The following is a 20,851-nucleotide window of genomic DNA, read 5'->3' as shown; positions in this document are numbered from 1 at the left end:
TATTTATTTATTTATTTATTTATTTATTTATTTATTTAAAGTCTTACTGATTAAATAAGAGATGCCGCGTACTTGGTGCCCAGCATTAAGTGATGACGCACAAGTGCAAATTCACACAATGCACCTACACGATAAAGTGGCTGATCCAATGTTTTCCTTGGAATTATGTTCAAGGAAAAAAGCAAAGGAGAATGGTGCTGTTGGTTTTGAGAGCGGTGCATCTGCAAAGGAGCTGGGAACAGAATTAACACGCCGCATAGGATCTTCTATTCCTAAGTTCAGCCCTTATGTTGTAGCTTCTAGGGCTAATATTTCTCAGTGGCAAATATCTGAAACACCTTCCTTAATACCAATTCTTTATGGGAAAATTTCATTTATTGCACAAACGGAGGATGAAAATGATATTATGGGACCAGGTGAAATCCCGCTTGTTGTACACCACGTTTCCCATATTTGGAAGGCTCATGCGCAACTTGATATGCTCCCCAGTGTACAATTGCCGTCAGATCAAACAGTAGAATTTATTACTCATATAATGCGTACAGAAACTGAACGAAAAAAATACAGTATATCAGATAGTATGCGAAAAATTATATTGACTCCATCACCTTCTGCTTCAACTTACCTTTCAGATGTATTAGAAGCATTAGTTGCTAATCGTCGTATGATTGAACACTTACGTTCTTTGGTTCTTGCTGGAGAATTTTTAGAAAATATGGATCATTTAGAATTCCAAGAATTCTTTGAGGCTGCTCTGCAGCTTGTCGTGTTGGGAGTTCCTTATACTTTTCTTTCTAACGTGGCAGTAAACTTCTTACCACTGTTAAAAGCTTCTATGATAAAAGTTCTAGATCTTGAAGGCAATGATCTAGGAATTTCAGCTGATGGGAACGATATTATTACTCTCCTTGCAGAATATATAAAGGAAAACAAATTTCTTCTTGAACTTAATCTCAGTTACAACAACATCGGAACAGAAGGTGCACGTATGCTACTAGAAGCTCTCAGTGCATCTGATACAAAAATCACTCCACAAGATCTCCAAACTGGGGAATATGCTGAGAGCGAAGAGAATATTGAGGAACCTCGTTTAGAAAATCTTTCCTTTTTTCTTCCAGATGTAGATGATGATGATGAAGAGGAAGAGGAAGAAGGAGAAGGAGAGGATGAAGTAGAAGAGGAATATGATAATAATGAAGGGGAAGGTGACAGTGGTAAGAAAAAAGATAATGACGCCAGAGGGAAGACAGATGTACCACATGACGCTGATAATGATGATGATGAGGAGGAGGAGGAAGAAGAAGAAGGTGATGATGAGCAGAAACTGCAAGAGAGTGATGATGATGATGCTGACGAGGAAGACGGAGAAGAAGAAGAAGAAGACGAAGAAGAAAAAGAAAAAGATCGCCTACCACCGCATCTTTTGGAGAAGTTTCGTCGACTTTTTCGAAGATTACATCGTGAGGAAAAAAAAGCACGTATTATATGCATTCAGACATGTTTAGATGATTCTGATGTAATTGTCAAAGAGCACAATGCTATAAAAGCGAGATTGGCAGAAGAGAAACGTTTGAAGATCGAAAATTATTGTCAACGACGAAGCGGATGGTCACATCTACAAGTATTACGACTGCGAGGTAACCCTATTGATAATGGTGGGGCAACAAGTGTTGCGGCTGTGCTTCGCCATGAGATAGTATTAGAGGAAGAGGATATACAGCGTATTCAAAACGAACTCACTGAGAAGGCGGATAACCTGCTTAATATTCTTTTGTCAGAACGGAAGAAGACTGTAATGGAAGAGAGTTCTGAACGAAGGAGACTATTTTTAGAATATCACACCTCTAAGAGATTACTTAATGATGGTCTTAGTGTGAAATTGGCTCAAGAAAAAAGTTCTGCTCTCAAGAACGAAAAATCCTCACTTTCAAGAAAAAATAATAATGTAGAAGATGATTCTGATGAGAATAATGGAGAAATTGAGGGGATTGATGATTATGATGGTGATAATAATATCAAAGGAGCACCAGTTATTATTTCAGATACAATACAAGAGGATGACTTTGTAAATATCGCAGATGAGATTGCAGAAGAAGAATCACTACTGCTGGAGGAGGCCCGAGGTAACTGGGATATGCCCTTTCCCCCAACTAAGCAAGGATTACAATCTCTTCGTTTGCTTGATCTCGGTAGTTGTCATATTGGAAGTCTTGGGGCAAAATGTATTGGTGAAAAGCTTCGTGAGAATAAATCATTAGAAGTTCTCTTGATGCGACATAACACTTTTGCTAGAAAACGTGTTGCACTTGTTTCTGATAAAGAGGGTGTCGAAGAAGAACCAGTTTCGGCAAAACGTGTAGATGTTCCACATTATGTATCACCTGGTTGTGTTTCCCTATTTGGAGCACTCGAATCGAATACAACACTTACAGTACTGGATCTCGCCTACAATAGTTTATATCCGGAAAGTATTCGATGTCTGGCCAAATCTCTTGAAACTAACAAGACACTTACTACTCTCTCTCTTGAGGGAAACCTTATGGGGTTTAATGAATCACCATATGAAATGGATCCAGCATTCTTGAAGGCTACTGGATACCCGGTAGATGCTAGTGTATTCACAAGACCTTCATGTTTCCTCACTTTATTACAGGCAGTTTTCGAGAGCAATATTACGACACTATTGCTAGGTCATAATGATCTCTATCATTGTTGGTCTAATCATGAAGCTGAATGGTTAACAAAAGTATGTTGCCGCTTACATGTACTACACCTAAATGGTAACTCTTTAACATCAGAACATATTATGGACTGGGTTGATGCTTCTACAGATTCTGAGAGTTTCACTCTAAAAGAATTGCAACTGTCACGCAATGACCTAAGTGGTGAAAATGGGGGTAACGCTTTGGCTCGTCTTTTGGATCGATGTAAAGATACTTTGGAAAATTTGATTCTTGACGAGACAAAACTTGGTGTTTCTGGGGCAACTACAGCCTTTGCGTCCTTTACACCCTCTACACTTCAATTTCTGAGTATTAGAAACGCTGGATTGACTCTTGCATCCGCTATTCCCCGCCCTGTCTTAGCACCCCTTCACAGGCTTCTTATATCAGATAACCCATTCAGCACAACGGAGTTGCTCGACTTGATGAATATACTTCGCAGCACTGCGACAGCGTTGACGCACCTATCGATATGGAGTCGCGAAGTGGAGATGGAGCTTCAACTTCCAGTTCTGCAAGGAATAGTGCGCCAAATGCCACAGTTATTATTTGTCGATTTTGGTATAATATCACGTTTTGATGATGCCGTGGATGCGGAAGATTCACTTGGCCAAATAGAGTGCGTTCTAGTAGAGCGACGTCTGGCGCGTCTCCTTGAGAGAACAGAGGCGTGCACATCATAAGGTGGAGGCTCTTATGTACACTTCAAAAAAAAAAAACGTACCTCCTTTCTCTCTCATACGATGTACAGTGGCGAGTTTGTAGCTTTGCTCCCGAGAGGGAGGAGAAAAAAAAAAAAAGGAGATAACCAAAAGAAGCAATGTTTGGAACAAAAAAGATAAGAAAAAGCAAGAGAAAAAAAATGTAGACTTTTTTTGCATTGTGGTGTCAATGCAGGCAAAGTTTAATTGGATAGACTTTGAGTGCTTTTTTTTTTCTAGACCTTCTCTCCTTAACATGGTAATAGGTTAATCATAAACGCAGCTAGATCTAGCAGGCAACGCAAATCAAAGATAATAAAATTCAAAAAAAAAAATAACAATACAATAAAAAAAGGAAGCAATAAAACGCATTATTCTATATTATCGTCCGATAATGGATTGCAAATATAACTGTGTGATTCTTCACAACGGTGTCCGAATGCCTCAACTTGGCCTTGGAGTCTGGCGGGCTGAGGATGGCAATGAGACTTCTTCTGCAGTTCGGTGGGCTATTGAGGCGGGTTACCGTCACATTGACACTGCATCTTTTTACAAGAATGAAAGAGGCGTGGGACAGGGAGTCCGAGACTCGGGTATCCCGCGTGAAAAGATATGGATTACGACTAAGCTCTGGAATACAGATCATGGCTACGAGAAGGCACTTGCTGCTTTTGATCGTAGCTGTAAACTATTGGGTGTGGATTACATTGATCTCTACTTGATCCACTGGCCAGGGAAAAGCAAGTATGTAGAGACATGGAGAGCACTGGAAAAACTCTATAAAGAGAAAAAAGTTCGGGCTATAGGTGTCTCAAATTTTGAGCCACACCACCTCATAGAAATTATTAAAAATTGCAAAATTCGACCAATGGTAAATCAGGTCGAGCTACATCCTTTAATGCAACAGCATGTAGTGCAGAACTTTTGCAAACAACAGGGTATAGTCGTTACTGCTTGGTCTCCGCTTGGTAAAGGAGAACGAACTGGCATGCTTGATAATCCTGTACTCTGTAAAATTGCTAAGAAACACAATAAGAGCCCAGCACAGGTTGTTATTCGTTGGGACATTCAAATGGGAATTGTGACGATTCCAAAGTCAACAAATCAAAATCGGATTCGGGAGAATTTTAATGTCTGGGACTTTAAACTCACCGAGGAAGATATGCGGAAGATCGGTGAACTCAATGAAAACAAGCGCATTGGTGGCCACCCGGATGAGTTCTTTTCTGACGGGGAAGAGTAAGAAGAAAAGGGGGAAATGTATATATATTTTCGTTTTGGACTGGGAAGCTTTTTTTTTTAATTCATTTTTATCTGTGTTTGTGGTTCTCTATATGATGTTTAGAAGAAATATATATACATATATATATATATATATATATTTTTTTTTTGTCGTAGCTTCAACTGGCGTGAATCTTGCTGTGATTCTTTTTTTGTATTTCTAATAGAAGATGGGTCGTATTCACGTGGCCTTTTGTGGCACCCTAAGCCTTTTGGCGCTTTTCACTTTAGTTCAATGTATGGGGGGTTACGTTTATAACGATATTCCAACAAATGATGATGAATTAGCACATCACTCACATGTAAATTTGCTTTCTACCAAAGACCATTTGCCTTATGGAAAATCTTCATTACCGAATTGCACACGGTTCCTGTACGATGAATCTACAGGGGCGATCGCAGGTAATGGTCGCGCCGTACTTCCATTGCTCCTCACAAGTATACAGTATCATGGTGTAAATCGGTTCAAAGAGACATTACCTACTTGGATTGGAAACTACTTGATAGCACAGAAGAATGTTGATTTTATAATTTTCTATGCCTATCCTGTAATGAATGCTACACAGCTGATTGAGACTTTTGGGTTGGTTAAAGCTCAATTGGATCAACTTAGTCCGTTGTATAGGGAATTTCGTAATTTACGCGCTGATGTCGCCGCAGATATTACACTAACTGAGAAGGAATGGGATTTATTAGGTGATGGATACTATTATTTACCAACAGTAGAACCTATTTTTGTATTTCGTCTCGTACCTGTTAACTTGACTTATCCTCTTTACATACAAAAGAACTGGCGGTTGCTAGAGGAGCCTACATGGCTAAGCTGTGGCTGTCCTCCGTTTTGTCCCGTGCGCCGATCACCACCAGATTATATTCAAGGTACAAGATGGTATTCTCATGGTCTTTTCGATCAACCAATAGTACAACGCTATAGTTTTTGGGTTAAGTTGGATGTAGATGTGGCTTTTTTTAAAAGCCTGGATAATAATCTTGTAAAGGTACTTTTCTCGGAGGGTCGTTTGCTTGGACATACGGGTTACACATACAATGGGCGTGGTTGTAGTGATGAACTACAAGACGCTATAAATAAATATTTGGCAATAAACAATATCCAGGCTAAAAGTGCAGGGAAAGATTGGTGGTTATCAGATGATCGAACGTACTACACTAATTTTGTAGTAGGTTCTGTGAATTTTTTTCTACAGCCGCAGGTACGAAGTCTAACAGCGTACCTTAACGAATACCCTAACGGGTTTTTTAAGCACCGTTGGACTGATCAGAGTCTTTTGCATAAAGTTATGGGCGTTTTTTGTGGACCTGAAGAGTCTGACTTTGCTCTTAATTGGGATACTCTACGGTGCTCTAAGAAACGGACAACTCCATATGCAGTTTTCTACCACAGCAAACGGAAAAAGAAGGTTCGCCCAGGGCGTCCTTGCCGTAATTAATTCTTTTTACTCAAGAGTGGGAAGGGGAAAGAAGAAAGAAAGAACAAACAAATCACATGCACACACACACATACGCACACAGACAAAAAAAAAACAACTGGATGGAAGTATAATAGATTTCATTTTTTTTATTTTCTTTGATGGCCAATTTTTTTTTTCTTAGTGTATTTATTATTTTTTTCATATCAACCATTTTCTCAACCATATTCATTTCAATTATTACATTTTCTCTTTTTGTTTCATGCTTCTCTTCCCTCAGCTGCTAGTATTGTACAAAAATGGCTGACGCCCAACCCGCTCCTGCTGGTGAACAGCGTGGCTTCGGCCGTGGTCGTGGAGGCCGCGGTGGTCGTGGCGGTCGTGGAGGCCGCGGCGGCGCCAACGAGGAAAAGGACTGGGTCCCATGCACAAAGTTGGGTCGCCTCGTGAAGGAGCAGAAGATCACCTCCCTCGAGGAGATTTTTCTCTTCTCTATGCCCATCAAGGAGCACCAGATTGTGGACCAACTGATCAAGGAGAGCGATCTGCGTGATGAGATGATGCTTATCTTCCCCGTGCAGAAGGCCACATCCGCCGGTCAGCGTACACGCTTCAAGGCGTTCAACGTTGTTGGTGATGGCAACGGACACATCGGCGTTGGCGCGCGTGTCGGCAAGGAGGTGTCACTCGCCATTCGTGCTTCCATGATTGCGGCGAAGCTGAACATCGTCCCCGTGCGCCGTGGCTACTGGGGTAACAAGATTGGTGAGCCACACACGATCCCAATGAAGGTGACCGGTAAGTGCGGTTCTGTCGCCGTCCGCCTCGTCCCTGCACCACGTGGTACTGGCATCGTTGCGGCACCCGTCCCAAAGAAGATTCTCGAGTTCGCCGGTGTGGAGGATGTGTACACCAGCTCCTGTGGCAAGACCCGCACACGTGGCAACTTCATTATGGCAACCTTCTACGCTCTGCGCAAGACGTACGGTTTCTTGACACCCGACCTCTGGGCAGAGACAGAGGTGTCCCGCGACCCCACTGATGAGCACTCAGAGTTTCTCGCCATGGGTGGCAAGATGATCGCCGCGTGAGATGGCAAGCCATTGATATAATGGGTCGATGCCAATACTAGCTGCATTCTTATTTATTTATTTTTGTTTTTATGATTCTCTTCGTAAGACAAACGAAAAGTATTATTTCTTTTCCTTTTCTTTTTGTTACCTTGTTGATTTTCGTGGTTCGAGTTTTTTTTTTCCACTTCTGATGTTGCTGCTTTCTCTAAATAATATATGTTTTTTTTTTATTTTGCTTTTGTTTGTTTCATTATAGATGATGTTGCCTTTTTATATGCGGCGGGTTGCTTTTCGCTCATTGAATCGTGGATCGGCCCGTAATATTTCTTCTTCACCTAACGTAGGTGTTGAAGAAAGGAAGTCGTCAGAGGCGATCAAAAAGGCGTCTGTAGGAAACATGACGCTCCCCGCAGTGGATCTGGCATTGCGTATCGCCTATCCGTCTCTCAAATTTCCTGCTACAAACATCGGAGAAAAGGTAATGGATATTGGTGACCCTTGCGTTTTGTGGCGTGAGTACTATTCCTTTGAACATAGCATTCCTTATTACCATCATCTTCCGACAAATCGGACAACATTTGATGTGCCATCGGGTTTCCTAACGCGTTTTCCGGTGTTTTATCGCCGTCGCAGATTTTTTGTAAATTCAGAAAACCGTGTTTTCAGTCAATCTACGACGGAGAATCGTGGGAGTTCTGGCGAAAACTCTGCGGGAGGATCAGAGGGAAATAATTCATCTATGCCACCTAGTGGAGACGGTAAACCTTCGTCATCTGGTACATCACTTACACTGAAGCAGAAACTTGCAGCCTATGGTGGGGGTGGATTACTATTATATCTTATTGTACACAATGTGCTATTGGCTATTATCTTCTTTTCACTATATTTTCTTCACATTGATCTTGTTGGGATTGCACGCTCATATGGGTTTAATGTCAGGAGTGGAAAATTCACACCTGATACTCCTGATGGTGTTGATAGAACCTCTACCGAAAAGATGTATCCGTCATTTTGGGCCACCCTAGGAATATCGATTTTGTTGAATAAACTATTAGTCCCAGTAGAGTTAGCAGTGACAATTATGATGGCACCTGTTCTCGTTCCCCGTTTGCAACCGTTCGCATCAAAGGTTATTCCACGCATTAAGTCTATGATGAATAGTCGTAAGATGCAATGATAAATGTGATGGGTTATAAGTGAAAACATTATTTGGTCTTTTTTCGGTATACCTTACCCTTTAACAGCCTAGTAATCTGGAATAGGTTAATTCGTTTCAAACACTTCTGCAATATTTTGTACATTTTCCTACTTCTTTGAAATGTGTGCGTATTTGTTTGTTTCTGTGTGTAAGTGTGCCTTGACTAGGTGTGTAGAGTGTATGCTTTGGCTACTGAGCAGCTGCTGTGTGCGTGTATATATGTGTTCTGATTATTATTATTATTATTATTATTATTATTATTTCTTTTTTTTTTTGAGGTGAAGGAGGGGGGTGGGCTTCTTTAATTTTTATTTTATCTTTATATTTTTCCTGTTTTTTACCCTAAGTAAAAAAAACAAATATGTTTTTTTTTTGTGCTTTCTTTTTTTTTCTTTTTCTACCTTCTTAGAAATCTTCGACGAGCGATGGTCCACTATTCCCGCAAACCCCAGGTGTCGTCAAAGAGCGCAAAGGCGAAGGTCAGTGATCTTCGTTGCCACTACAAGAACACATTTGAGACTGCTAATGTGATTAATGGCATGCCTCTTCGCAAAGCACAACAGCTCTACCGTCAGGTTCTTGCAAAGACCCGCTGCATTCCCTTCAAGCGCTACAATGGTAAGACCGGACGCACCGCGCAGGCGAAGGAGTGGGGACAGACAAAGGGCCGCTGGCCACGCAAGTCGGTTGTGGCGATGCTCTCGCTGCTGAAGAACGCAGAGGCGAACGCTATTGAGAAGGGTCTCGACCCCAACAAGATGGTGATTAAGCACGTGCAGGTGGATCAGGCCGCCCGCATGCGTCGCCGCACGTTCCGTGCTCATGGTCGTATTACACCGTACATGTGCAGTCCATGCCACGTACAGCTGTTTATGACCCAGCCTCAGGAGCGCATTCCTGTGCCGAAGAGTCAGCCCAAGAAGTGAAGTTTGCCCGGACGATTTCATTGATTTCTTTCCTTTTTATCCTTTGTCATTTTCATGAAAAATAAATAAATAATTATATATATATTGTGTAGAGGATACGCTTCTATTAAAGTGCACCCTCTTGACATCTTCTCTTAATCTTTAGTCTGATACCAGTTCTAAAGGTAAAAAAGCCTCTTCCTTTCCCCCTTTTTTCTCTCCTTTTCTTATTTAAAATTGAAAGAAAAAAAAAAAGAACAGACGTCTAGTACCCTAATTCCCTTTCCAAGATTCTGAGGAGAAGGTATTAAGAGGGGCAAACCAAAAAAATCAATTTAGAAAAGACTGCTAACATAAATGGACGAAATACCTTATTTTGAAAGGCTTCGTGTTGCGGTACGAGAACGACCTGTCACTGAGGAAGATCTCAGTAAAGTACGTCTTCATCTCAAGGTGGATGAAGATAAGCTTGTTGCTTTTGCACCGGGGGCTTCTGAAGGTCTCATGTACGATTCTGACTACTACTTCCCTTGTAACACGACACAAAATGAAATTTATCTTACCATTGGAAGAGAAATGGTTGATCTCGCAATAAAAGGTGTAAGTTGCAACGTTGTTACTACTGGTTACACAGATACAGGTAAGACATATACTCTTTACGGTGACGATAATAATACCGGTCTTATTCAAGATACTGTAAAAGATTTATATCAAAGACTTAAAAGTCAATCAGATGAGTGTGATACAGATATTTTATTACGTTACTGGGAGATGAGTCGTGACGCGGTAGAGGACAATTTGCGTGGAGATAATGATGAAGCTAGAGAATCTCAATATATGGTTTCCCGCGATAATCTAGACCGACTAACTATACCAAATTTAACAACAGTAGAAGTACAAACTTTTGATGAATTTATGGTACAACTGAATCGAGGTAACCTTAAACGTATTCAACGTTCCTATGACAGAATGGCACGGTGGCACGGTTTTGTACAACTTATTATTACCACTACAGATAAGGCAGAAAAATCAAAGAATCTTATTCGTACCTTGACATTTGTACATATGAAAGGTACTGATCGGGTTGGTGCCAAAGGTATGCGGGGTGAACTCCTTAAAGAAGGTAGCTGTATAAATGTGAGTGTTACACTCTTGTGTGCAGCCACTATTCATTCGCTTGAATATAGAGAAAAGCGTAAGGCATGGGTCACCACAGCAGAGAATCATCGTAACCTTATTCGTCGTAGTCAGTCCTTTTTTATGGAATGTAAGTTTTCTCGAATTATGTCGCAGTTAATCTGCGGTTTTGAAGCATCATTTGTGATCGGATGTATAAGCCCTCTTAACTATGGTGAATCTATTGAAACTTTAGAGAGTTTACAACTTTTTCGCCGTTTGCAATGTGCACTAAAACCTATAGTTTTAATTTCAGAAAGAGGGTTAATGTTGCAGAAATTGCGCCGTCATGAGGCTATTGTTGGTGAGGATATTGTAACAGAGCTTTATAACTCCGATATTGCTGGAAAACCTCTTACTGAAGCTGAGGAAAAACTTCTTGCTGTTTACGGAAAACTTTATGGTAACGATCCGCGAAAAGGAGCTGATAAAGTTTTTACTACACCTGATGATACAACTATAATAGAGCGTTCCAAGTCACGTGCAAGACGAGAAGGCGGAAAAGTTGAAACTCATGGACTCCGAAAACGTATTTTCCTTAATCCTAGTAAAACTGAGACATATGAAGGACAATGGGAGGATGGACGGTTTGGAGGTTATGGAGAATTAATTAAAAAACGTCTTAAGTATCGTGGTGAATTTCGAAATGGATTGCGTGAAGGAGAAGGAACTTTATGGGTTAGAGCAGATGAAAAATCTCCTTGGATACGTGTCTATCGAGGGGAGTGGTTTGCCGGAAAGCGTGATGGTTTTGGTACTTCATGGGAGGAAAATGGTGATGTTTACGAAGGTGAATGGAGTAATGATAAACGAAACGGCTTCGGAAGACTTTTTTGTGTTAATGGAGACGTTATTAAAGGAGAATTTCGTGATGGCCACTGTGATGGACGTGCCTTGTTACTTCAGGCCAATGGTGACTGGTACGATGGGTACTGGGCAATGGGACTACGAGAGGGTCCGGGTATGTTTTGTTTTGTACAACGACAACAGTATCTTCTGGGGGAGTGGTCTAAAAATTTTTGTAAGTGTGGTACAATGTATGATATGCCCTCCAAAACTACTAATGAACACAGTAGTTTTATACCGCGACTTGGACTTTTGCGTGATGATGAGGTATTGGAATTGGAGCGGCGAAAAATTTATGATTCTCGTGTGCAGGAGTTTGCTGCAATGCATCGTGAATGGGTGAATCCTGATATTATGCCACCCTTTGGCACTTCTATGACAGCTTCTGGAGAAGAAGTGAACTGTGCTTACTTGGATATTGATGAAACCTCAGAGACTGCTAGGGATCAAATGGGAGGACTATCAGGTCTGGATGTAGAATAGTGTTTGTCTTTCTATGTTTTTTCTTTTTCGTTTATTTCTCTCTTTCTGTGTGTGTCTTTGTGTATATATACATGTGAATCTGTGAATGTTTGTTTGCGATATTTGTCGCCTATGTACGTATTCCCAGTGTACTCGCTTTTGTACGCATTTGCCGATATTTTCTTTCCTTGGTTTTATAAACGAGACAATTTGTGAATGATTGCAGATTGTTTCATGTTCTTTTTCTCTTCTATTTCTCCTTTTCCTTCTTTTTTTTGCGTTTAAACTCTTTCGTATTTTTTTTTTCTTCTATATCAACCCTCCTATTTACCCTTTTTTTTCTTCTTCTCTTTTTAATAACTGAGAAAGAGGGGAGGAAAGTGTAAGCGGAGGCTCACACCACCAGTTTGAGCAGGCCATACGAGACACGAAGAAGGACCCAAACCACCACTACCACCAGAGGAAAAAGGTAATATATATATATATATATATATATATATATGGGCCGAGAGAAGAAGGGCACGCGGGAAGGATCCGCTGTGGCCGGCGACTCCGTCCCTCCGTCGCCCCGCCGACTCGTGGAGGACTACTGGCGGGCCGTCCTGGACGCGGGCCGCGAGCCACCGGCGTACCGCACCTTCTCCGACCGCTACAGAGGGGTAAACGGGGCGGCCTACGCCACACGCCGGGAGGGACGGCTTAGGGAAATGACAGTAACTTCAAGCAGTGCGGTGGATTCTGTGCAATGGTGTATGGAACGCGCCGATGCCGAGGAATTGGCGGGTCAGTTTCAAGAAGCGCAAAATTATTTACAAGCTGCTCTTGAACATGTACGGCAAAGAGAGACTCGTTCTACTGGAAATATACCCAAATCTACAGTTTTATCTGAAGTAAGGTTGGAGGGGGACAGAATACTAACAGCTTCTCTTTTATTTCGTCTTGGAAAGTTGTCAATGCGAAAAGGGGATCATAGGGAAGCACTTAGTATCTTGACACTCGGTAGTCGTATAGATCCTCTTACTCCAGCCACTTACGCTCTTCGTGGTGCCTGCTACGAGTACTTGGAAGAGTATGATACAGCCTGTGAAGAGTATAAAAAGTATCTTTCACTGAGTGAACCTACTATGGCGGTACTAGCTCACACTGGTCAATCGGCTCTAAAAGCTGGACAATATGATGTTGCAGAACAGTATTTAAACGATTTGCTTCGTTTGACAAAAGTGAATACTTCTTCGGTAAACCCAAATCCTGGTAATAATTCAAGATTTTTTGATTCTCCAAGTTTTTATGAGTCCCACGCATATTATTCTTTAGGGCTTGTGAGAGATGCTCAAGCTGCTCAAGTCTCTACAAACGTAACAGGAAACTCTATTAGCAGTCTTAAAGTAGAAGAATTAGCGCAACAGGCACAGAATTTTTTTGACTTGGCTGCTTCTAATTCTTCGTATGTAATTGCTTACGAAGATGCTGTTGAGAGTGCCATTGCTGCTCAAGATGCACCCTTGGCATTAGAGAATTTACGTCATTTGCAAAGATTGCACAGAAATTGCCCAAAATATTACTCCCGTGCAGCAGATGTATGTGCTATGACTAATGATACCAAATTGGAGGTTGAAGAACTTTCCAGAGCTTTGGATCAGAGACAATCGGTACTGAGTCGTCGACAAACACTTCTCCACCGCGCAGCCGTTTATGCTTTGAAATTAAATAACCTTGATAATGCTATTGTTGATCTTACACTTTTATTGAGTCTTCCAGGGAAAGATCATTACACAGCAATGGCATATCTTCAGCGTGCTAGGGCATTTCAGCAAAGAAGCTGTGAACGTCCTCAGACTGGACGTGAAGACGTTGCTGCTGCATTGTCTGATTATGATAAGTTTGTAGAGACAGCATTAATGCATCCAGAAGAATTACAAGCTCCTCCAGAATCTATTACAGAAGCTATGCTTATTCTTGCCAATGGGGCATTTAAAGAGAAGGATTATAGTCGTGCTGCACATTTTTTTGCGCGGGCTATTGCGAGGGGTTGGCAACCAAAAGAACCCTTACCACAAAGAATTCACCGTCTTAAGAAAATAGAGGATGCTACTAGTACTACTAATGCTGCGACTGCTGCACCCGTGATGACATCATTACCTTCTTCTTCTACTACTCCACTTGCGGAGTCGAATCTTCTTGCAGAGATGTATGTCGCAATTGCTCATACTGTAATTGAAAAGTTTCCAGTGTCGGAGGATATGTTTCGAGTATCATATGAGCAGCGCGAGAAGCCGTCTGTTTCGACTCTTCCAGAGTCCAAAAAATCAAAAGCAGCAGAAAGAAAAGAGGCAGAGAAACCAATAGTGGCAGTACCTGCGGTTGGTTATCAAGTGGTGGAAGAACATTATCAGCGTCTTCGTGCACTCGAACCAACTGTTTTCTCTTCACTAGAGTATGAACTGCTTGAATTGTGGGAGCCGTACCGCACCGAAGTTGAACGATTGAGGGAAGACCTGATGCTCATAAGAAGTGGGAAGAAAGTCAAACGACGCTGAGGCTAACCGGAGGGATTTACGGTCTGGGTACCATTGCTACTTTAATGTATAGTGAACGCCGCAAGGAAAAAAAAAAAGAATGTGATGGGTTAGAGGAAGCGGAAGCTCAATGAAGCCAAATACAAAAAAAATATCTGAGAATGGATTTTAAAAGAAATATTTATTTGGGCAATTCTTTTGTTTCTTTTCTTTTTTTTTTTGTAGTTTCACTCTCTTTTCAAGTAACAAAGAAAAACAAATAAGAGAGGAAATAATAATAATAATAATAATAATAATAATAATAATAGGTACAAGGGAGAGTTAAAGAGACATGTCTTTTCCATTAATCACTTCCCCACTCTCTGAGGAGCGCGAGATCCGCAGTCGTCTTGTTCGTTTCTACGAAAAACATCATCCCCAGCAGCTAAACCATATTGACATTATACTCTTTGTGTATAAAGATCCCTGAGAGGAACTATTTGATGCCTTGGCAAAAAAGTATGAAAGAAGGACGGAGCAATCAAATAGAGAGGCCATGTCTATTTTTACAAACCATGAATGTTCCTCCACAGACATACTGCCCTGTAAAGAGAAGGACCCGACACTCCATCTTTTTTCACGCTTCTTGATCCTATGGTAGTTGTGCGGGGTCGATTAAAGAAGAGTCTAGAAGATAGTAAAGAGTACGAAGCAAAGATCATGAACCTTGAAAATAACACTATTCAAAAGTCTCAACAACGTTTACGAAGGGACCATTTAACAATGGAAGACGAAGAATCTATAATATTACGTTTGCGTTTTCAACAAATTTTTATGTGTTTCATTCCAAATGAAGTATTCCATATGGAAGAGATTCTGCCACAGTACCGAGAAGCATATAAAGAAAAAGTGCGTTCTAGTGGAGATAGTTATGGATCTATTACTGATAAAGAATGGCAAGAAGCGATATTAAATGATTTTCTTCATGAATTTGATTAAAAACGAATAAATACTGATAATTATTATCTAATCACTGAAGAAATTAAGACACCAAATTTAAATTCTAATTATTCTTTAGACACATTCTCTTCATTTTCTCCTACAGATTTAATAGAGGCTGCAGAGTCACTATTGGATGCAGAACCCATATACCGAGATCATTATATTACCCCAAAGACTCCAGCTGTTACAACAATATGTGCACCTTTTTCGCTAAATCATTTCACCTCACATAAAAATGAGGATGCGTTTCACTCTAGTATTGGGTAATCAATGAGTAATTTGTGTACACCTTCAAGAGGTGATTGGTTAGCTGATGCTGCTGATAGATTATCAACACCACCACCGTCACCACCACCACACGAGAAAAGACGTCCTCTTTTTACACCGTTTGTGGATAAAAGTAGGGGATTTGAAGAAGTTGAAGAGGAGGAAAAGGAAAATAAAGAAAATGAGAAGAATAAAGATAAAGAAACTAGGGATTCTTCTCTTATTCTTCACCGTGAGATATGTTTAAATGAGATAATTGAGATGTTTTTGCAAACTAATGAGGAGCAAGAGGCAGAAAATATTTTAGAATGTTTAACAAGAGAGGGTGTGTTGGATTGTCCTTTTTTTCATCATCGATTTTTTTTTTTTAATTATGTGGTTCATTGGAAAACTTGGGAAACAAAGAACTACATTTTATAGCTGATGCATCTCTGATGTTCTCGAGAGAGGAAGTAAGAATTTCTCATTGGGAGCCTTATTTCCAGAGTCGTGTGATTTGTTGTGCCAAACCACCACGAGAGGGTCGTGTATTTCTTCTTGAGAATAACGATTTTATCGAAAATGTACCGAGTGAATTGATAGGTAAACTCCAAAACGCATGGTTTGTCAATCGATCAATTGGTTTAGAATATCTATGGCGTGACGAAGTGACATTTGCAGATGTTGTAGCACTCCGTATGCGTTACTTTGTGCGTCGGTACGATGCCATCAAATGGGTAGTGTTTCGAGTGTTCTTTAAATTGCGCAAATCTAATGCTTGTAATGATAGATTTGAACATAGTGAGTCAAAGCGAAACCTTGGAAATACATGGGAACTTCTATGGTTTATTGATGCTATTAATGAAATTGGTCTTATCTTTGGGAAAGTTAAAGAACTCTGTTGGAGTAAATATATTCAAATACGGATGGATGAATACAATGTAGATAAAATAATTATTTTATTGCAAGATGACTGCTACAGTAAACGATATTTTTCTGAACTTAACACTGATCCTTTTGATCAGAATAAAGAAAAGAGGACGTATGGAGAAAGTAACCATAGCAGACTCCAAACAGAGTCTAAGAAACGATTACCATCTCTTATTGAAACATTATTGACATGTACTGCTCTACTTTGTCTACATGTAGATAATTCTTTAAGTGTGATAACATACAATGATGTTTGCGCAACCCACCACTGCCTTAGTGTCGCTGCTCTTTCAAAGAAAGGAAAATATGATCGACTTTTCATCCTTAAAATGTGGGAGGATGAATATGCCTCCGTGAATTACCTTGCAGAACAAAGGACTACTAGAGTTCTCCTACAGCAACGAGAAGGTCGACAACGTGATGCCCTAGAAGTTGAAGAATTTACTAATTGGCTAAAAGTATTACAGTCTGTGTTCTCAACTTGTACTGTGAAAAGCGGAATTTTGACGACTCTCCCAAAGGTGATGAATCCATCTCCTCTTTACTATCCTTTTAACAGTGTATCACGATCTACCATTGACCGAAATGTATTAGGGACATCAATGAATTCTACAGTTTTAGATCCTGTGATGTCTAGAAGCCGATGGACTGTACGTCAGCGTGAGGCTGACCGTCAACGCTCCCTCAAGGAACAGCGTCAAGTGGAGCAAGTTGCGTACATGCTGCAAAATGGCAAATTATCGTTCTAATGACAGACAATAGGTCTTTTCCCCCCTCCTTCTTTACCCTTTCCTTTCCTAGCCTCTTAGGTACTCGTTTTTTTTTTTTTCGTGCAGAATGTGCAGTTTCATTCCTTTCTGAAGTACCCAGTACATGCGTATATAAATATATATATATATATATATATATATGGGTACTGTGTGTATCAGTTCTAAAAGTTTTAATTGGCGTTTCTTTTTTTTTTCATGAGATATTACTCGAAATGGGTTCTACCCTACTATGAATTATGTTTGTAAAAATCATTATTATTATTATTATTATTATTATTATTATTATTATTATTATTATTATTATTATTATTATTATTATTATTATTATTATTATTATTATTATTATTATTATTATTATTATTATTATTATTATTATTATTATTATTATTATTGTTATTATTTCCTTTTGACGTATCTATTAAATATTTAAAACAACACATAACGTATAGTATTAGCAGTGCCAGTTTCTTTTTTTTTTTTTTTGCTATTACCGTGTAAGTTGTTTACATGAACAACAACATGATATACGGCCAGCAGGGAGCGCCCCAGGGCTTTAACCCTCACGCCAATCCTTGGGGAGGCCACTCATCTTTTGCTGATGGCTCTGCCCAGGGTGGGGGGTACAGCAGCTATAACAACTACCGGCAGCGCCCTCCTCGGGACGGTTTTGTTCCTTACGGAGGACGTGGAGGTGCTGGTGGCCGCGGTGGTGGTTATGGTCGGGATGGAGGGTTCGGACACGATAGTGGTATGCCCCGTACTGCGCACTACCACAGTGAAGGCCTTCCTAATGCATACCGTCGTGAGGAAAAACCCGAAGAGGAAATTTTCAAGGAGCATACACCTGGAATCAATTTCGACCAGTATGAGGCAATTAAGGTCCATCTCACGCCAAATGATACAGAACCGGCGGAGTCTTTCAGCTCCATGGACCTTGTTCCTGCTCTAAGTGACAACGTTGCACGTTGCCGCTATCAAAAACCTACACCTGTACAAAAGTATGGTATTCCTGTTGTACTTAAAGGTCGAGACGTGATGGCGTGTGCACAGACCGGTTCTGGTAAGACTGCGGCCTACTTGATTCCTGCCATCAACTATATACTTTTGAATAACCTCAATCGTGTTAACCAAGGCCAAGGAAGTCAGTCTGCTCCTTCTGCACTTGTATTGGCTCCTACCCGAGAACTGTCCATACAGATTCATGAAGAAGGACGCAAGTTTACCTATCGCACTGGTATTCGTTGCGTTGTTGTTTACGGTGGAGCGGACCCACGACACCAAGTTCATGAGCTTACTCGTGGATGCGGATTACTTGTGGCAACTCCTGGTCGTTTGTGGGATATGTTTTCGCGTGGTTATGTGAGGTTTTCTGCCATTCGATTCCTTGTTTTGGATGAAGCTGACCGAATGCTTGATATGGGATTTGAACCTCAAATCCGTATGATCGTGCAAGGTCAGGATAGTGACATGCCTCGTCCTGGGCAACGTCAGACATTGTTATATTCTGCCACTTTTCCCACTGAGATTCAGCAGCTCGCACGGGAGTTCTTGTACCGCCATTCCTTCCTTCAGGTCGGACGTGTAGGTTCTACGACAGAAAATATTACGCAAGACGTTCGTTGGGTCGAAGACGTTGAAAAACGGGAACATCTTCTTGCTTTACTGCGCGAAAATGAGGGGAAAATCATTCTTGTTTTTGTAGAGAAAAAACGTGACGCCGATTACCTTGAAAGATTCATCCGAAATAACCGTATCGCTTGTGCATCTATTCATGGAGATCGTGTGCAGCGTGAACGCGAAGAAGCCCTTAACATGTTCAAATCGGGTAACTGCAAAGTTTTGGTTGCAACAGATGTGGCTTCTCGGGGTCTTGATATCCCAAATGTTGGTCTCGTTGTTCAGTATGATTTACCAAGTAATATTGATGATTACGTACATCGTATTGGTCGAACAGGTCGTGCCGGTAAAATAGGCGTTGCCATCTCCTTCTTCAATGACAAGAATCGCAACATTGTCGATGACCTTATCCCTCTACTAAATGAAACCAACCAGTGCGTCATTCCACAAATCATGGAACTCGGAAAACGGCCTAACAACACAAACAACGGTCGCGGTGGCGGTGGGGGCGGCTATCGCGGTGGTGGTGGAGCCTTCCGCGGCTTCGGCGGCGGCGGCGGTGGCGGTGGCCGCATGGGCGGCGGTTATCGCGGCGGCGGTCGGATGGGCGGATACGGCGGCGGCTACGGCGGTTATCGCGGCGGCTACGGCGGCGGCTACGGCGGTGGTTATGATAGTGGGGGCCGCATGGGCGGCGGCGGCTTCCGTGGATTTGGCGCCGGCGGTCCGAACAACAATAATAACAATACCAACAACCATAATGGTGGGGCGCTTGGTGGACCGGCGGGGAACGTTCGGGTGATGTTTGGTGATGGTCTTGGTGCTTAGGGAGGGGGTGCGAGGAGGTAGACGCGTACCGTTTTTTTTTTTTTCTATCGATTTCTATTTCTTTCTCTTTCTCTCTCTTGCGCTTACTTGCCATGTGGGTGAGTGTGTGGGAAGAGGGATGGAGGTGGAACTGGGGAAAGCGGAAGAAATAAATGTGGATATATATATATATATATATAACGAAAGATAGGGAGATGAAATTGACAAACGAAGAACAATATGTAATGAAAAGGAAAAGAGAGAGAAAAGAGAAGAGAAAGGAAAAAAAAAACCATTGATAGGAGAAGAAAAAAGTAAACGTATGTTGATATGGTTTTTTACGGTGACAAAAAAGTAATCTGTGAAGATTAAGTAAATGAAAAAGAAAAGGTCAAAAATATCTTCACTTGGACTAAGAAAAGAAAAAAGGGGATAATAAATCTTTTCAGATAAAAGCAAATGACAAGGAAATTGTGAAAGCAAATTAAACGGAGAAAAAGTAATAAAACAACCCAATAGCAACACCATATAAGGAAGGATATTTTCTACAGAGAAGTTCAGGGCTTGTAAATATAGGGGAAGAGTACCAGAGTGAAGTATATAATGAAGAGGTGGAATTTGGGATGAGGAATGAATAACATGCAGGCGATAAGAAAAAAAAAAAAAACAAATAAGAATAGATTCATGCACAGAAGCCGATTTCATTACTCTGGTAATTATAAGGTTACAGAAAAGGAGTTGAAGTGAGTTGGTAGGATTTATCGGAAGTAATACGAAAAGAAGCAAAATAAGTCACATTAATGAAATTAGTCCCAGAGAAGGCATGCGGTTTCTTTGTTTTTTACCATTTTTATTTTGTTTATATTCAATGTTTTTTCTTTCGGCGTGTGTGCTTTTCGTTTCTCTGTTTCTGTGTACGTTTTAAGATGGAGCAACGGTAAGATGCCTGAGGGATGATAAAATCCCTCATGGATGGGGGAGAGCCACTACACATAAAAAATGGGTAGGAATGAGGGAAAAAAAGGTGTGGTGAGAAAAACAAAGTTTAAGAGAAGACAATATATATATATATATATATATATATATATATATATATATATATATATATATATGTATATATCCACAGGAATATGTGGATAATAGAGAGTGTGGTAATACGAAGGTGAGTTTGACATGGTGAACAAATGATTTC

At 40.8% G+C, this 20,851-nt stretch overlaps 11 protein-coding genes across 11 annotated transcripts; all 11 read left to right on the top strand.

Moving 5' to 3' along the window:
* Positions 1-61: 61 nt before the first annotated feature.
* On the top strand, positions 62-3,406 carry LSM04_008576 (Leucine-rich repeat; the record flags this gene model as incomplete). The annotated part of the gene is made up of 1 exon (XM_067337205.1): positions 62-3,406. One exon carries the CDS (start codon positions 62-64, stop codon positions 3,404-3,406), a length of 3,345 nt encoding a protein of 1,114 aa, XP_067189967.1.
* Positions 3,407-3,818: 412 nt separating this feature from the next.
* LSM04_006062 (NADP-dependent oxidoreductase domain) lies at positions 3,819-4,667 on the top strand (the record flags this gene model as incomplete). The annotated part of the gene is made up of 1 exon (XM_067337204.1): positions 3,819-4,667. The coding sequence occupies one exon, from the start codon at positions 3,819-3,821 to the stop codon at positions 4,665-4,667; it is 849 nt and encodes a 282-aa protein (XP_067189852.1).
* Positions 4,668-4,875: 208 nt separating this feature from the next.
* Positions 4,876-6,153, top strand: LSM04_008011 (Glycosyl transferase; the record flags this gene model as incomplete). Its single annotated transcript, XM_067337203.1, has 1 exon — positions 4,876-6,153. One exon carries the CDS (start codon positions 4,876-4,878, stop codon positions 6,151-6,153), a length of 1,278 nt encoding a protein of 425 aa, XP_067189944.1.
* A 278-nt stretch (positions 6,154-6,431) lies between these two features.
* Positions 6,432-7,223, top strand: LSM04_004747 (Ribosomal protein S5; the record flags this gene model as incomplete). Its single annotated transcript, XM_067337202.1, has 1 exon — positions 6,432-7,223. One exon carries the CDS (start codon positions 6,432-6,434, stop codon positions 7,221-7,223), a length of 792 nt encoding a protein of 263 aa, XP_067189788.1.
* Positions 7,224-7,479: 256 nt separating this feature from the next.
* On the top strand, positions 7,480-8,382 carry LSM04_005537 (protein of unknown function DUF1279; the record flags this gene model as incomplete). The annotated part of the gene is made up of 1 exon (XM_067337201.1): positions 7,480-8,382. One exon carries the CDS (start codon positions 7,480-7,482, stop codon positions 8,380-8,382), a length of 903 nt encoding a protein of 300 aa, XP_067189829.1.
* Positions 8,383-8,828: 446 nt separating this feature from the next.
* On the top strand, positions 8,829-9,329 carry LSM04_003340 (Ribosomal protein L22/L17; the record flags this gene model as incomplete). Its single annotated transcript, XM_067337200.1, has 1 exon — positions 8,829-9,329. One exon carries the CDS (start codon positions 8,829-8,831, stop codon positions 9,327-9,329), a length of 501 nt encoding a protein of 166 aa, XP_067189712.1.
* Positions 9,330-9,665: 336 nt separating this feature from the next.
* On the top strand, positions 9,666-11,813 carry LSM04_007473 (Kinesin motor domain; the record flags this gene model as incomplete). Its single annotated transcript, XM_067337199.1, has 1 exon — positions 9,666-11,813. The coding sequence occupies one exon, from the start codon at positions 9,666-9,668 to the stop codon at positions 11,811-11,813; it is 2,148 nt and encodes a 715-aa protein (XP_067189917.1).
* Positions 11,814-12,292: 479 nt separating this feature from the next.
* LSM04_002957 (Tetratricopeptide repeat) lies at positions 12,293-14,329 on the top strand (the record flags this gene model as incomplete). Its single annotated transcript, XM_067337196.1, has 1 exon — positions 12,293-14,329. The coding sequence occupies one exon, from the start codon at positions 12,293-12,295 to the stop codon at positions 14,327-14,329; it is 2,037 nt and encodes a 678-aa protein (XP_067189696.1).
* A 310-nt stretch (positions 14,330-14,639) lies between these two features.
* LSM04_006041 (uncharacterized protein) lies at positions 14,640-15,286 on the top strand (the record flags this gene model as incomplete). Its single annotated transcript, XM_067337195.1, has 2 exons — positions 14,640-14,761; positions 14,899-15,286. 2 exons carry the CDS (start codon positions 14,640-14,642, stop codon positions 15,284-15,286), a joined length of 510 nt encoding a protein of 169 aa, XP_067189850.1.
* Positions 15,287-15,559: 273 nt separating this feature from the next.
* Positions 15,560-17,214, top strand: LSM04_002685 (uncharacterized protein; the record flags this gene model as incomplete). Its single annotated transcript, XM_067337194.1, has 2 exons — positions 15,560-15,881; positions 16,004-17,214. 2 exons carry the CDS (start codon positions 15,560-15,562, stop codon positions 17,212-17,214), a joined length of 1,533 nt encoding a protein of 510 aa, XP_067189686.1.
* A 528-nt stretch (positions 17,215-17,742) lies between these two features.
* LSM04_003624 (DEAD/DEAH box helicase domain) lies at positions 17,743-19,680 on the top strand (the record flags this gene model as incomplete). The annotated part of the gene is made up of 1 exon (XM_067337193.1): positions 17,743-19,680. The coding sequence occupies one exon, from the start codon at positions 17,743-17,745 to the stop codon at positions 19,678-19,680; it is 1,938 nt and encodes a 645-aa protein (XP_067189732.1).
* Between the last annotated feature and the right edge of the window lie 1,171 nt (positions 19,681-20,851).

Source organism: Trypanosoma melophagium (assembly GCF_022059095.1).
Source record: "Trypanosoma melophagium isolate St. Kilda chromosome Unknown ctg3segment0, whole genome shotgun sequence".
NCBI classification, from domain to species: Eukaryota; Euglenozoa; class Kinetoplastea; order Trypanosomatida; family Trypanosomatidae; genus Trypanosoma; species Trypanosoma melophagium.
The sequence above is the reverse complement of the archived record's forward strand: the minus strand, read 5'-3'. Positions and strand labels throughout refer to the sequence as shown.